Source organism: Podarcis tiliguerta (genome assembly GCF_965153285.1).
Source record: "Podarcis tiliguerta genome assembly, chromosome: 2".
Classification (NCBI taxonomy): domain Eukaryota; kingdom Metazoa; phylum Chordata; class Lepidosauria; order Squamata; family Lacertidae; genus Podarcis; species Podarcis tiliguerta.
Window position 1 is genome coordinate 8,136,450 of NC_139535.1, and position 15,236 is coordinate 8,151,685.

Genomic DNA, 15,236 nt, shown 5'->3' on the forward strand with positions numbered 1-15,236 from the left:
ATTGACATTTTAGGCATTGGCTGCATACCTTTAAAACACCATGATTATTATTTTTTAAAAGAAAGAATTTATTTTCATTTTTAAAACAATATTCTTATACATTCACATCGGGACCCCCCCCCCCCCCGGTTTCCAATTTTCCCCTATTTTTCTAATCCATTTTATCTCATTTTTTTACCTTAACTCACATTATCAGTGTTGCAACAATCCCGCTAACATTTTTAAGTATACACAGTGGTCTACAAACTTTTCCCACTCTTGGCTGGATTTCTTGTCATCTTGGTGCCTGATCCTGACGGTCATCTTTACTATTTCGGCATAGTCCGTCATCTTGGTTACACGATACGGTTTTAATCTGTCCTGCATTGCAGGGGGGTTGGAATAGATGGCCCTCAGGGTTCCCTTCCAACTCCACAATACTATGATTTCATATCGTAGCTTCTTCCCCCAAAAGTATGGGAGCTGTGGTTTGTTAAGGGAGCCGTTAGCAAACCTCTGTTCCCCTCTTAGAGCTACAATTCCCAGAGTGGTTTAAACAATAAATCCCCCTTTGTGAGGGGAAGGCAGCACCTTCAGAAACTCTTGTCCCCAGGATCCTTTGGCGGGGGCTATTAGCATGGCTGCTTAATGCGGTATGATGCTGCTTTAAATATGTAGTGCAGGTTATATTTTTTGCAAAATGTGTATACTTTCCTTATCCATTGTTTCTAAGAAGTTATGTTGGTCGAATCTGTATTTTGCTATACAGTGGTACCTTGGGTAAGTACTTAATTTGTTCCGGAGGTCCGTTCTTAACCTGAAACTGTTCTTAACCTGAAGCACCACTTTAGCTAATGGGGCCTCCTGCTGCTGCTGCGCTGCCAGAGCACGATTTTTGTTCTCGTCCTGAAGCAAAGTACCCAAGGTACTATTTCTGGGTTAGCAGAGTCTGTAACCTGAAGCGTATGTAACCAGAAGCGTATGTAACCCAAGGTATCACTGTACTGAAAACTAATAGAAATATTTGGAGAATATATTTTTTCCATATTATATTATATTAGTGCTTTTTTCTGGGGGGACACGGGTACGCACACCCCTAAACATTTTGTGAATCTAATGGGAGAAGAAACTTAAAAATTTCAAAAATTTAGTTTCTTCTCTAGCACGGTGAACCGTCAGTTCCATTGCTACCCCCGATGGCGGCCTCATTTCCAGTCACGGTGCTTCCTGAGTCTCAGACGGAATGAGAGTACCCCTAAACTTTTTTTTTAGAAAATAAAGCACTATATATTTATATTTTCTCATGTTATATATATATATATATATATACTGGAGTTGAGCCCCCAGTCTCCCTCCAACCTGTCTCAGCACAGAGCTCCTGCTGCCTGATCTCCTTCCAACAAAGGGAATTTCTATTTTTGCACTCTCTTCCCCCCTCCTAACCCCTATTTCAAGCCCCGCTCTGCCCTACCTATTCGATTTGCTGAAAGCTTTGCAGCAGGGAGGGAGATGTGACGTCATTTCCTGCCAGGGCCGCAATGCAACCTGGGACTTATAGTACAGTTCCTTGTTGCTGTGAACTACCATTCCCAAGGAAGCTTTTGCAAAGTGCCTGCCTCGGACGTCCCCTTTAAAGCAGCCGCGGCTATTTTAATAATGATAATTATTATTCATTTGTTTTTTTAAGCCAATGCACAAGGCAAGGGAAAGAGAGAGGAGGGTGCAGAGCAGGGATTTGGAAGAGAGGAGCTGAGCAGGCGCCTGGCTTGGGCTGCAGAAAGTCACGCACTCCGAGCAGCAGTTTTTGCAGGGCGTTTTCTTCCGCGTAAAGCCACAAAGGATCGGGCCGCCGGGAGATCGGCTGCTGGCTTTGCTCTGGAAGGGCAGCGAGACGCATCTCCGGGGTCTGCGCCGGGAGAAATAAGGAATTTATATTCACTTTCCTCCCCCAAGACACGTTGTTGCTTTGGGGTCTGGGGATCCCTCCTTGCGGGGAGGAAGGAGCACGTGGCTTTGGATCTGGGTGAGTCCAGAAGGGGTGATCCTGCACGTCTAGGAGAACCAGGAACAGGCGTGGGTGGGGGTGGGATGGCTGAAGGGCGACGTGGGATATATATATATAAAATTTATAAACCACCTTTTATCTTCCAAACAGCTCAAGGTGGTCTCCGTGGTTCTCCTCTTCCTCATTTCATCCTCGCAGCAACCCTGTGAGGTAGGTTAGGCTGAGAGGCAGCTACCCACTTTGGAAGAATGGCAGATGAAGGTGATGGACTATATGGAATTGGCGGAAATGACCGGCAGAATCCGGAACCAGGGAGAAGAGTTGGTGGAGGAAGATTGGAAGAAATTTAAAGATTATTTGATTATTTACAGAAATATTATAAAATTAATGAATGTTAGAAAGATGTTGGATTGAGGTTAAGGGGCTTTTAGTGACAACGGTACGAAGGAATACGTAAAAATGGAATGTTAACAGGTGAAAAAAGTAAAGGCATAACATATTAAGACCAAGATAAGGATAAGGTAGAGGGAAAGGATTTGCTGAATTGGACTGAATTGGAATACAAAGAGGGGAGGTGTGGGGAGGTCCGGGAAACAAGCAAATGCAAGATATATTAAGAAAAAGTGAATTGTTTTTAATTGTCTTTTTTTATCTTTTTTATATCTGTATTTTTCTTTTTTTCTTTTGTGAAAATTTTAATTAAATATTATTATTTTTTTAAAAAAGAGAGAGGCAGCGACTGGCCCAAGGTCACCCAATGAGCCGCATGGCTGAGTGGGGATTCGAACCCAGGTCCAGCACTCTAACCGTTACACCACAGCGATACTTGTGTCTCGAAGCTGAAATCCCAGGGTGGCAGAACTGGAGGAGAGGACCAGAGTTGAATCCCTACTCAGTTGCGAAGCTACTTAGGTTACCTTGGGCCAGTCGCTGGGGTGCCTTGAATGATGGTCATGGTGCTGTGGGCAACACTGGCCTTCATCCCTATTTCTTCCTTTCTTTCTCTCCCTCGTCTGATGCCCTCTCACATCTCTGCCCCCCAAAGGCTTACAGCAGCCTTGGCTACAAGCTCTACAGGCAAATGGTGCCTCTGGGGCTGGCCAGGGGGTGCTTCCCAGGCCCCTGTGGGGCAGTGTGAGGAGGCACCTCTCTTTGGGGCAGTGTGGGCAGCTCAGAGTCCAAGGGTGGTGGCAGCGGCTGCCCAGAGGAGAGGGGAGAGAAGGCTGAGGGAACACTCCGCAATGGAGGGAGTTTGAAAAGGGATGGGGGGAGATATAACTGGGCTCCTGAGCCCCACAGGGGTGCCGCAGAAAGAATGTACAGCCATACCTCATGTTACATTTGCTTCGTGATACATTTTTTCAGGTTGCGTCCTGCGGCGACCCGGAAGTACCAGAAAGTTCCAGGTTTCGCCGCATGCGCAGACGCGCAAAATGACGTCGCGTGCATGCGCAGAAGTAGTGAATCGCAACCTGCACGCGCGCAGGCGTGCCGCTACAGGTTGCGCTCTATTCATGTTGCGAACGGGCCTCCGGTACGGATACTGTTCACAACCTGAGGTGCTACTGTAGTTTGTCAATGGAGCTGTGGACCTAAAAAGGTTGAAACCCTCCAGAGGAAATGTCAGCTAGGAATTGTGTAAACAAACAACCAAACTGTAGCAGGTAGAGCACAGGACTCTTGATCTCAGGGTCCTGTGTTCGAGTCCCTTGTCGAGCAAAAGATTCCTGAATAGCAGGGGGTTGAATTAGATGACCCTTGCAATTCTATGATTCTTTATTTGCTGGGAGCGAAGCCCCACCGTGTTCAGTGGATTCTTCTCTCTAGTCAAAACCTAGGAAGCTGTCTTATACTGAACACATCTAGCTCAATATTGGCAACACGGACTGGCATCAGTTCTCTGTTGTTTCAGGCAGGGAGCCTGTTCCATATCTGCCTGGAGTTGCCAGGATGTGAACCTGGGACCCTTGCAGGACCGTTGAACTACGGGCTTCCCCCAATCCTCTAGCGCAGTATCAGTGTTGTACAGGCACAGGGCTGACTTGCTTCATATTGTGCATAGTCTCTTCCTTTATATATAATTTTTTATTAGTTTTTTTAACATATTATTTTCAACAGTATTTAAACATACTTTTACATCTTATTCAAATTTTTGACTTCCATCAATCCTGTCTGGAAATTTTCCAATCTAATCTCTCAGTATGCATTTCTTATCTTCCCTATTACATTTCAAACTCATAACCAATATCTCTTTTTCTACTTTGTAACACTTCATATATTTCTCCTTACAAAACTTCTTGTAGCCCTACTAGCGTAATTTGTTGATTACATTTGCTCTTCAAATAATTCATATACTTCTTCCAATCTTCTGTAAATCTCTGGTCCCGCAGGTTTTGAATCCTTCCTGTTGTTTTGTCCAGTTCTGCATAGTCCATTAATTTCATCTGCCATTCTTCTTTCGTCGGAAGTGCATAGTCTCTTCCAATCCTGAAATCACCCCCTTTTTATTTCCCCGCAGGGAGAAATCTCCTGAGCTCTGCAGCTCAGCCTCATTCCCTTTCTTTTTCCCCGCAGGAAGACATCTGGCCCAACTGTGAGCAAAGAAAGTCAGATGTTGGATGCTGAGCGGTCCATCGCCTCAGCATCATTCGCGACCGGCGCTTGGGAGATTGCATCTCGGAGCTAGGCGAAGTTAGTTCCTTGCGAGAGAGAGAACAACATGGCTGCCGACCAGGGACCCAAGTCGGGATTTGGCCTCCGGCTCGCACCCGCTCTGGAACTCCCCAGGAACAAAGCGGGGGGCCAGGATCCGGCCTGCCCCGGAGCAGGAATTGGGAAGCCACCACGCGTGCTTCAGGCTGGAAGCATTTGGGGCTTCCTCCACAAAATCCCAGCGGACCAGGTGAAACCGGAACCAGGAGAGGCCACCCTCCAGCGCTGGGAAAGCCAGTGGCAGGAGTTCCTGAGGAAAATCGAGTCTCATCCTTCCTCAGCCTGGGGGCTCCCACAGTTACCAGAGGAGCCCACGCCCTGGGAGGACACGGAGGGGTTTTTGGCCTCCTTTGAGCAAGTGGCTGAAGCCTGCCGGTGGCCCAAGGTGGAGTGGGTGGCCCGCCTCCAGCCAGCCCTCAGCGGAGAAGCCGAGTGGGCCTTTCGAAGCCTGGAGGCCGGAGACAGAGAGGATTATGGGAAAGTGAAGGCGGCCATCTTGCGCGGGAACACCATGAGCCGGGAGGAGCAGCGCCAGCGCTTCCGGCGCTTCTGCTACCAGGAGGCCGAGGGCCCGCGAGGGGCCTACGGCCAGCTCCAAAAACTTTGCCAGGGGTGGCTGAAGGTCAAGAGGCGCTCGAAGGAGCAGATCCTGGAGCTGCTGATCCTGGAGCAGTTCCTGGCCGTCCTGCCGCCGGAGATGCAGAGCTGGGTCAGGGGACAGGACCCGGAAAGCTGCTCGCAGGCGGTGGCCCTGGCCGAGGACTTCCTGCAGAGGCAGCAAGCGGCCTCTCGGAGCCGGGAGCAGCAGGTGAGGCGTGGCATGTGGCCCGTGGCCATCTTGGGGTGGGAGAGGAACGGAGCACATGTTGGAGCCAGTGGGGGTGTGTGCTATTATGCACAGGTTCCCGCTTGTGGCCTTTTGCCTGGGTGAGGATCAGTCCACAGAAACTGAGTTTGCTGTTAGAATTGTAGAGTTGGAAGGGACCACGAGCGTCATCTAGTCCAACCCCCTGCAATGCAGGAATCGTTCTTGAACCCGCAGCCCTGAGATTAAGAATTGTGCTCTACCATCTGAACTGTCTTGAGCCCTATTCTGTAAGCCACCCAGAGTGGTTGGGGAAACCCAGCCAGATGGGCAGGGCATAAATAATAAAAATGATGATGATGATGATGATGAAATATTGGGGATTTGAGCACACACTCACTCCTTTTCCCTACTGGATCCCCTTTTTTAAAAAACAAACAAATTTTGTTTCTATTAATTTTTAGCATAACATAATGCAAGTGATGAATCAGAAACACTGAAATGCAAGCCAAATTAATTGTAACACAGCCAAATAAAGCAGAGTGGGTCTCATTTGGTTTGCTAGGTAGACACAAATGGAGCTGGGACCCAGCAATTCCAAAACTCCTGCTGCCTGGGGAACACTCTGGAGAGACAAGTTAGACTGAGAAAAAGGACAGAATGTTAAATTCTGCCACCATTTTCATCATTTAAAAAAAAAAAAATCAAAGAAACGGCAAAAGTGATTTGCATCACAAGCAAAAGCACGCATGCCATTGCTGTCTGTTGATGTGAATTTTTTATGGGGCAAAATTTAAATGAACCATATAAATTACAGTGGTACTTCGGGTTACAAACAATTCGGGTTACAAACGCTTCAGGTTATAGATTCCGCTAACCCGGAAGTAGTACCTCAGGTTAAGAACTTTACCTCAGGGTGAGAACAGAAATCTCGTGGCGGTGGCGGGAGGCCCCATTAGCTAAAGTGGTACCTCAGGTTAAGAACAGTTTTAGGTTAAGAACGGACCTCCAGAACGAATTAAGTTCTTAACCTGAGGTACCACTGTAAATGAATTGGGAAAAGAAAGAGGAGAAAGGGTTTCTGGAGGGGGGTGTTGTGGTCTAGGTTCGAAAGCAAGCAGCTTTGTGGAGAACAAGGCTATGAACAGCTGCCGCAGGAGGGGAAGGTGCCATTGCACTCGGATCCTGCCCACAAATGTCTCATGGGCGTCTGGTTGGCCACTGTGAGAATAGGATGCTGGACTCGATGGGCAGCTGGTCTGATCTGGTTGGCCTCTTCTTGCATCCTTAAGTGAAACGAGGCCCTCCAAAAGTTCCTCAAAGTAGACGTTAAGTTTCGCAACTTCCTCTGAGTCAGGGACGAAGGGAAGGAAGAGGCACGGTACCAGGGCAAACTGTATCAGGCTCGCTGTGGCCCTTGGTCAGCTTCTGAGACTGGGCCACGTGCCAGAGACACCCTCTTAATGTAAAATCAGAGGACATTTCCCAGGCTCCTGCCATAGGGCCTCAACCAGATGCCACTCTTAGAATCATAGAATCATAGAGTTGGAAGAGACCACAAGGGCCATCGAGTCCAACCCCCTGCCAAGCAGGAAACACCATCAGAGCACTCCTGACATATGGCTGTCAAGCCTCTGCTTAAAGACCTCCAAAGAAGGAGACTCCACCACACTCCTTGGCAGCAAATCCCACTGTCGAACAGCTCTTACTGTCAGGAAGTTCTTCCTAATGTTTAGGTGGAATCTTCTTTCTTGTCGTTTGGATCCATTGCTCCGTGTCTGCTTCTCTGGAGCAGCAGAAAACAACCTTTCTCCCTCCTCTATGTGACATCCTTTTATATATTTGAACATGGCTATCATATCCCCCCTTCACCTCCTCTTCTCCAGACTAAACATGCCCAGCTCCCTTAGTCGTTCCTCATAAGGCATCGTTTCCAGGCCTTTGACCATTTTGGTTGCCCTCCTCTGGACACGTTCCAGTTTGCCGGTGTCCTTCTTGAACTGTGGTGCCCAGAACTGGACACAGTACTCCAGGTGAGGTCTGACCAGAGCAGAATACAGTGGCACTATTACTTCCCTTGATCTAGATGCTATACTCCTATTGATGCAGCCCAGAATTGCATTGGCTTTTTTAGCTGCCGCGTCACACTGTTGGCTCATGTCAAGTTTGTGGTCAACCAAGACTCCTAGATCCTTTTCACATGTACTGCTCTCAAGCCAGGTGTCACCCATCTTGCATTTGTGCCTCTCATTTTTTTCAGGAAGAAATTTGAAATTGGTGTGATGTGAATAGGAAAAACTCCCCCACCCCTAAAAAACCACAGCATGCCTTTTCTCCTTATTTGCTAAAAGACTCCATCCTTGCTATTTTTCCAGGCTGTGGCAGAAGTGCTCACCCCACTTCCAGCAGAAGAACAGGCTCTGTCTGGTGCCAAGGAGTTGAGGAGGCCCAAGCAGGAAGTTGATGGTGGACCAGTTGACTCCCTCATGGACCAAGACGCCAGTCAACTGGGTAAGACTTCCTCAGTCCTTGCTTTTGCCTGGGGCTTCTCCCACTCACAGAAAGCCTGGCATCTTGGAGAGCCAGTGTGGTGTTGTGGTTAAGAGTGGTAGTCTCGTAATCTGGTGAACCGGGTTCGCGTATCCGCTCCTCCAGATGCAGCTGCTGGGTGACCTTGGGCCAGTCACACTTCTCTGAAGTCTCTCAGCCCCACTCACCTCACAGAGTGTTTGTTGTGGGAAAGGAGATTGTTAGCCGCTTTGAGACTCCTGAAGGGGAGTGAAAGGTGGGATATCAAATCCAAACTCTTCTTCTTCTTCTCATCTTGGACAGGAAAACGAGGTTGGTCCAGTACAATTTATTTGATATACAGTGGTACCTCGGGTTACAGACACTTCAGGTTACAGACTCCGCTAACTCAGAAATAGTACCTCAGGTTAAGAACTTTGCTTCAGGATGAGAACAGAAATAACACGGCAACGGTGCAGCAGCAGCGGGAGGCCCCATTAGCTAAAGTGGTACCTCAGGTTAAGAACAGTTTCAGGTTAAGAACGAACCTTCAGAACGAATTAAGTTCTTAATCCGAGGTACCACTGGAAGCAAGTTCCTAGAGGGGCTTACGGTGACCAATATTAACATGGTGCCTGCCCCTGAGGCTTAGGAATCCAAAAGTCACGACACAAAAGGAAAAGAGATGGGGCAGGAGGAGGGGAAAGCGATGGCAAAGGCAGGCACCAGTTCTCAGCAAATTTCTTATAAGTGTTATCGGGGGTAAATGTTGACAAAGAACATAATCATTATAGAGCGCTTTCCCCAAACCTCCACCTGTTTCTCCTCCTTCCCAAGTGAGACTTCTGCTGGTGAAGCCCAGCGGTTGACCTCCCAGCAAACATTTTTTTGAAGTGCCTAGTTAGACTACGGAACTCTCTCCCACCGGAGTCAGTGATGGCGAACCTGGATGGCTGTGAAAGAGGATGAGACAAATTCAGGGCTTTCAGTTGCTACTAGCCACAATGACTCTGTTCTGCCTCCACGGCTGGAGGCACTTCTGAGCACCAGTTCCTGGAAACCACAGGAGGGGAGATGACTCTGGTGGTCGAATCCTGCTTGTGGGTTTTCCACAGGATTCTGGTTGGCCACTGTGGGAGCAGGATGCTGGGCTGGATAGGTCATTGGCCTGGTCATTGGCAGGCTTTTCTTACGTTCAGTATCGCCTCCCTTTGTCTCCAGAAGAGACCAGCACCATCGAGGGTTTTCAGCTAGGAGGTCCTCGCTCAGAAGACGTGCTTGAGATCTTGCCAGGAGGATCCCGAGAGAGCCTCTCCTTCCCAGCGGAGATTGGTGAGAAGGGGGAACCTTGAGACTGATTTGCCATAGAGCTGGGGGAACCTCACAGGACAATGCGTTTGGTGCAAGGGGGATGTTGTAATGACAAAAGGGCCGCAGCAGGGATGGGGAACATGCTGGCGGACTCCCGCTCCCATCAGCCCCTGCCAGCATGGCCTGATGGCCAGGGATGATGGGAGTTGTAGTCCGGTGACACGCAGAGCAGTGGCTGGTGAGTTTCATTAGGCCTGGTAGGGTAGAAAGCAGGGAGACCCATAAGTGCTAAAGCAGTTCCATCAAAATATTAAAATAAACACGCCCATCAAAACAGTACAGCAGCTAGAAGCAGCTGTTAAAGAAGGAAGCTCGGACCAGGAGATTGAGGAAACATTTGTCTACACAGGTATGTCCTCAAGAGCCTCTTCTCATTCATTTCATATATATATATATATATATATATATATATATATATATGTATTACAATTTAGAATATTTATTTAAACAACCTTAAAATATCAATGACTTCCTTTCTTCCCTTTCCATGCTTCATTTTGCATAATATAAATCCCTGCATATTTTATATCAACGAAACCATTCCGTATTCCATTATTACATCCATCAAAACTTATTTACACTGTTGAATTTATCTTAATGCTGCCAACGTTTTCAAGTGCACATAATTTCCTCCCATATATTCAGTAAACATTTTCAGATCTTCTCCGAACTCATGTTCTTCTTGTTTTCTTTTTCTCCAAGTTAGGTCCGCAAGCTGTGCATATTCCATCCGTTTAAGTTGCCATTCGTCTTCTTTGCTCGTTTTCCATTCTGGGACTAACGAAACACAGGCCGCCGTAGCGGCCTACATAAATAACCTTTTTTGACACCTTTACCAGCAGGACTCCCCTTTATCTTTTCCCTATTTCCGAGATTCCCATTTGACAAAGATTTCCTCTCTGTTCCAGGAGGTGTTAGGCTGGTGCACGAACCGGGCAAGGAACTCTTGGGGGTGCCCCTGATGAAATCGGGACGTTGGAACGAAGAAGGAATCTGCAGCCCACCAGAGGGAGCGGAGAGGTGGGCCAAAGACCCGGCGCAGGGGTGGAAGATGAACCCCACAGCTATTCCAGCCAGCGACCTTTGCCAAACATCAGCTCCACAAAGACTGCACAAAGGAGCGGGAAGCAGGCAGTGCCCACTGTGCGGGAAAGTTTTCACGACACAATCCAGCGTCAAGAGACACCTGAGAATCCACACAGGGGAGAGGCCGTATAAATGCTCCTATTGCGGGAAAACCTTTAACCAGAGAGTGATCCTAACGAACCACGAGAAAATCCACACGGAGCGGAGATCGTCCCAAGGCTCCGACGGTGGGGAAGGCTTCAGGAAAGAAGCCAGCATCCCTGGAAATCAGAGAATATATTTGGTTACTAGTGATGACGACGCTATACCCTGCTAGGGAGGCGGCCCGTATCCTGTTTGTGGGCTTCCCATTGGTTGGCCACTGTGGCAAACAAGATGTTGGACTAGAGAGGCACTGAGCCTAGTACGCCTTATGGCGCCACCATGAGGAGGAATGCATTTACTGCAGCGTAAGCTTTTGTGAGACTGGAATCCACCCCAAAAAACCCCCACAATAACTTGATTGAGCCTTTAAGGTGGCAAAATACTTCCCCCCTCGTTTTTGCCAACAGTGGCTGGAGGGATGAATGTGGAAATTCTCCATTGTACAGTGGGGTGGCTTTGATAGGGTCTCGCACAGCCTCCCTCCTTCCAGAAAAGTCAGAGGGTGTCAGGGACCCACAGGACAATGACTGGGGAATGTGGGGGCTGGAGTCTGACTCGGCAGAGGAGGGACAGTGGTTGGGATCTGTACCAGCCAGGAGGCAAGAGTCGGAGGAAGGGGAAGTGTCAGGAGTTGGAGCACGGGATGGTTCGGGAGGAGAAAGAAGCAGGGAGCCACACACACCCTCTCCTGTGTCCCTGTCCCCCAGAACCAAGAGGGGATTGAAAAGGGAGGAGCAGAGGAAATTGCAGGCATAGTCTCCGACTGCGTTCATGCAAGCCTTTGGGGGAAGATACATAAACTGGTGGAGGGGAACTGGTTTTGCAACTGCTCCTTGAAATAGCTGCCTAACCATTAGATTGGGGTGCACAGGTGTCCAGAGCTGCAGAAGCGACTGTGTTATCGTTGACAATAAATACTTAACTATCGGCCGTATGCATTCCTTGCCTGGGAAGTGCCCTTGACAGAGGGGTTATGCCCCTTGGGACTGGTGGGATGGACTGAAGGGAGACTGACAGTAGGTGGCGCCGGAGAGCCAATGACAGGCGGAGCCAACCGATTCTGGTTTTGCCCAAGGGGCGACCCCGAGACTCAGGCGGAGGAAGTGGGCGGGCAATGCCACTCACTGGACGGGTTTCAGGTAAGAAAGCAGGGCAAGCGAGGGCAGGCTGCGGGCAGAGTAAAGTTGGGGCAGGGGCCCCGTCCGCCCAAATGGACCAGCATCCTCTGGGATGATCAGAGCTCGAGGACATATTCCAGCCAGGCAAAAACGCTCAAGGAGAGTTTGGCCTCTGTGCCTTAGCTGCTCCCCCCAACAACGTGGCTAGATAAATATTTTGTTGGAACGTTCTCCTAAACCAGTGTTTCCCAAACTTGGGTCTCCAGCTGTTTGTGGACTACAATCCCCATCGTCCCTGACCACTGGTCCTGCTATCTAGGTATGATGGGAGTTGTAGTCCAAGAATCAGCTGGAACCCCATGTTGGGGAAACACTGTCCTAAATTCTTCAATTCTGCTTGTTTCCATTCAGTAACGTCTCTGAATACCGGTTGCTAGAAACAGCAGGACCGGGGGGAAGTTGCTGTGGGGCTAAGTTTCTGCTTGCAGGCTCGTATGAGAACAGGATGCCGCATTAGACGGGTCTGATCCAGCAGGCTGTTCCTGTGAGAAAACTACCCCCTAGAACAGAGATGGAGAACCTTGGGACTGGGGGCCTCTAAGCCCCTGTATTTGACTCTTGAAGACTCTTTCTCGGGCCAGGTCCCCTCATTGGCTATTTGCAGCATCCTCAAGTGTGCCGGTCTGGCCAGGCCGCATCCTCGAACTCGTGACTGCGCTTCTTGCTTGCCTGGAGGCAGGATCGAGGGGTGGGTGGCTGTAGGAGCCGGCCTATTCTATAGAAGAAAAATGGACATTTGTTGCTTTGCTCACTTTTGCCTCTGGCCCCACCCAGCACTTGTATGTGGCCCCTGGCAGGTTGTCCGGAAAGGAATGTGGCCCTCGAGTTGAAGAAAGGTTCCTCATTTGCCCAAGAGGTAGAACTCCATACATTCTTCTCAATTAACAGGCCAATAATTTCTTAGGCCATACAAGACTGTCTTCCAACCACAAAGGTCTCCCTGTTGCCTAGCCATTCCGTTCCAATCATTTTCTTGCAATAATAATCCATTTCCCCCTCACTTTCCAATGTTCTCTACTTGTGGGTAGGTCTGCAGATCTGCCAGGACAGTCAGTTTGTCATCTGAGGTTTCTTCCTTGCTCACCAGGCCCCAGAGGGTGGGGGCAAGAGAACGGGGCCTTTTCTGTATTGGCCCCTTCTGGAATGCTTTCCCTAGGGAGGCCCACCAACAGTGTCATTGTTGCAGCAAGGCGTCTTTGTTTTCCTGGCAGCACTAGTGATATGTTTGTCTTGTTTTTTAGTGTTCAACGTAGGCCCCATCTGCACGACACACGTAAAGCCGTACCGCACCACTTGAAACGGTCATGGTTCCCCCAAAGAATCCTGGGAATTGTAGTTTGTTAAGGGTGCTGAAAGTTGTTTCCCTCAGTGCTACAGTTGCCAGAGTTCCCCAGGGAGAGGGATTTATTTCCCCAATAAATGTTATTTAAAGTTTGAAAGAAAATATACAAAGGTTACTATCACATATATTTTATCAAAAATTTTAAAAAACTAAAAAACACAAAAGAGGAAGAGAAAAAAGAAGAGAAAAGGGGGGAGAGAAAAAGGAGACCTTCCTATTCTTTGTCTGCCAACTATATACAGAAAATTACTCAAAACATCCACTCCAAGCCCAACACACATCAATTCCATTTTCTATAAATCAATATTTCCTTCATTGCTCATAGAGGGATTGACTGTTAAACAGCTCTGCCCATTGTAACTCTATGAGGGGAATGGGGTCTCTTAACAATTCTCAGCACTCTTAACAAACTACATTTCCCAGGATTCTTTGGGGGTAGCCACAACTGTTTAAAGCTGTACGATGCTTTAGATCTACGGTGGCAATAGGGCCTTTGGCTGGGTGGGGCAAATTACGTCAAGGACTCACAATACTGTCTCCTAGAATATTAATGTTTATGTGCTTTTTATAATTGCATTTTTACTTTGGTTGTAAATAGTTTGGGGTTATTTGTAGCTAGAAGCGCGATGTAAATTTAATAAAACTAAGCCCACTCTATCTCCCACTTTCTCCACCCGAGTGTTTTTTCCCTATTGATCTCTCAGGGCTCCCAAGTCTCCCTACAGTGATACAAGGGGGGGGGGATTTGACCCACCAGTGGGTTGGATTTGCAATTGCATGGCCCAAATGCCATGGCCACTGGCCAGAGCAGCAGGATTTAACCCCGGGTGATCAGGGTGGTGGTGAAATCCTGGTCCTGAATGGCGTAACCTGAAGGACCAAGTGTGGCCTGGGAGTTGTTTTGGACTCACAGCTGTCCATGGAGGCACAGGTCAGTTCTGTGTCCAGGGCAGCTGTCTACCAGCTCCGTCTGGTACGCAGACTGAGACCCTACCTGCCCACAGACTGCCTTGCCAGAGTCGTGCATGCTCTGGTTATCTCCCGCTTGGACTACTGCAGTGCGCTGTATGTGGGGCTACCTTTGAAGGTGACCCGGAAACTACAACTAATCCAGAATGTGGCAGCTAGACTGGTGACCGGGAGTGGCTGCTGGGATCATATAACACCAGTCCTGAAAGACCTACATTGACTCCTAGTATATTTCCGAGCACAATTCAAAGTGTTGGTGCTGACCTTTAAAGCCCTAAACAGCCTCAGCCCAGTATACCTGAAGGAGCGTCTTCATTTTTGAAAGGTTCAGCCCGCCATCTTGATTCAAAATGGCATCCAGTGGTATCCATACACAACACCCTGCTCTGTCCTTTCAGGAATTTTGTGCAAAATTTGGCTGTGATATCTAAATGTGTCCAGATCAGTAGACGACAAACAACTTTCCAAAATATATGGCAGAAATAAAATATATCTTATTTATCTCCACCCCCATCGTTCAGCCTGGACACTGAGATCCACCTCTGAGGGCCTTCTGGCAGTTCCCTCACTGTGAGAAGTGAGGTTACAGGGAACCAAGCAGAAGGCCTTCTCAGCAGTGGTGCCCGACCTGTAGAACGCCCTCCCAGGAGATGTCAAAACAGATAAACAACTATCTGACTTTTAGAAGACATCTTGAAGGTAGCCCTGTTTAGGGAAATTTTTAACGTTTGGTGTTTTGTTGTGTTTTTAATATTCTGTTTGGAGCCGCCCAGAGTGGCTGGTGAAACCCAACTAGATGGGTGGGCTATAAATAATAATTTTTTATTTTTATTATTAGTATTGCTACGGTTGTACTATTATTATTATCTCGTTGTAACCTGCCCTGCGTACTTGAGATCCTTTGGTTAAAGCCTGTCATATGAATGGGGCAAAAATATAACTGGCATGGGGTGATAATGTAGAAATCAGCCAAATGCAGGGTAAGGCCATTGGTCTATCTAGCACAGTGCGGCCTGCACTGACTGGCAGCAGCTCTCCATGGTTTCAGTCTCCTAGTCCTAAGCGAAGATGTCGGGGATTGAACACAGGGCCTTCTGCATACAGTTCCCTCCGCCTCTATCTCCACGCTCTAGGCTG

General features: G+C 48.3%; 1 protein-coding gene across 2 annotated transcripts; it reads left to right on the top strand.

Annotated features, from left to right (window-relative positions):
* Positions 1–4,703: 4,703 nt before the first annotated feature.
* On the top strand, positions 4,704–11,544 carry LOC310670495 (zinc finger protein with KRAB and SCAN domains 5-like; the record flags this gene model as incomplete). 2 transcript variants are annotated; one of them, XM_083425940.1, is made up of 4 exons in its annotated part: positions 4,704–5,504; positions 7,853–8,012; positions 9,231–9,341; positions 10,289–11,544. In XM_083425940.1, 4 exons carry the CDS (start codon positions 4,704–4,706, stop codon positions 10,780–10,782), a joined length of 1,566 nt encoding a protein of 521 aa, XP_083282066.1. In that variant the 3' UTR covers positions 10,783–11,544. The 2 variants fall into 2 exon arrangements, with proteins under 2 accessions (XP_083282066.1, XP_083282067.1); XM_083425941.1 differs by having other exon boundaries at positions 7,877–8,012.
* Between the last annotated feature and the right edge of the window lie 3,692 nt (positions 11,545–15,236).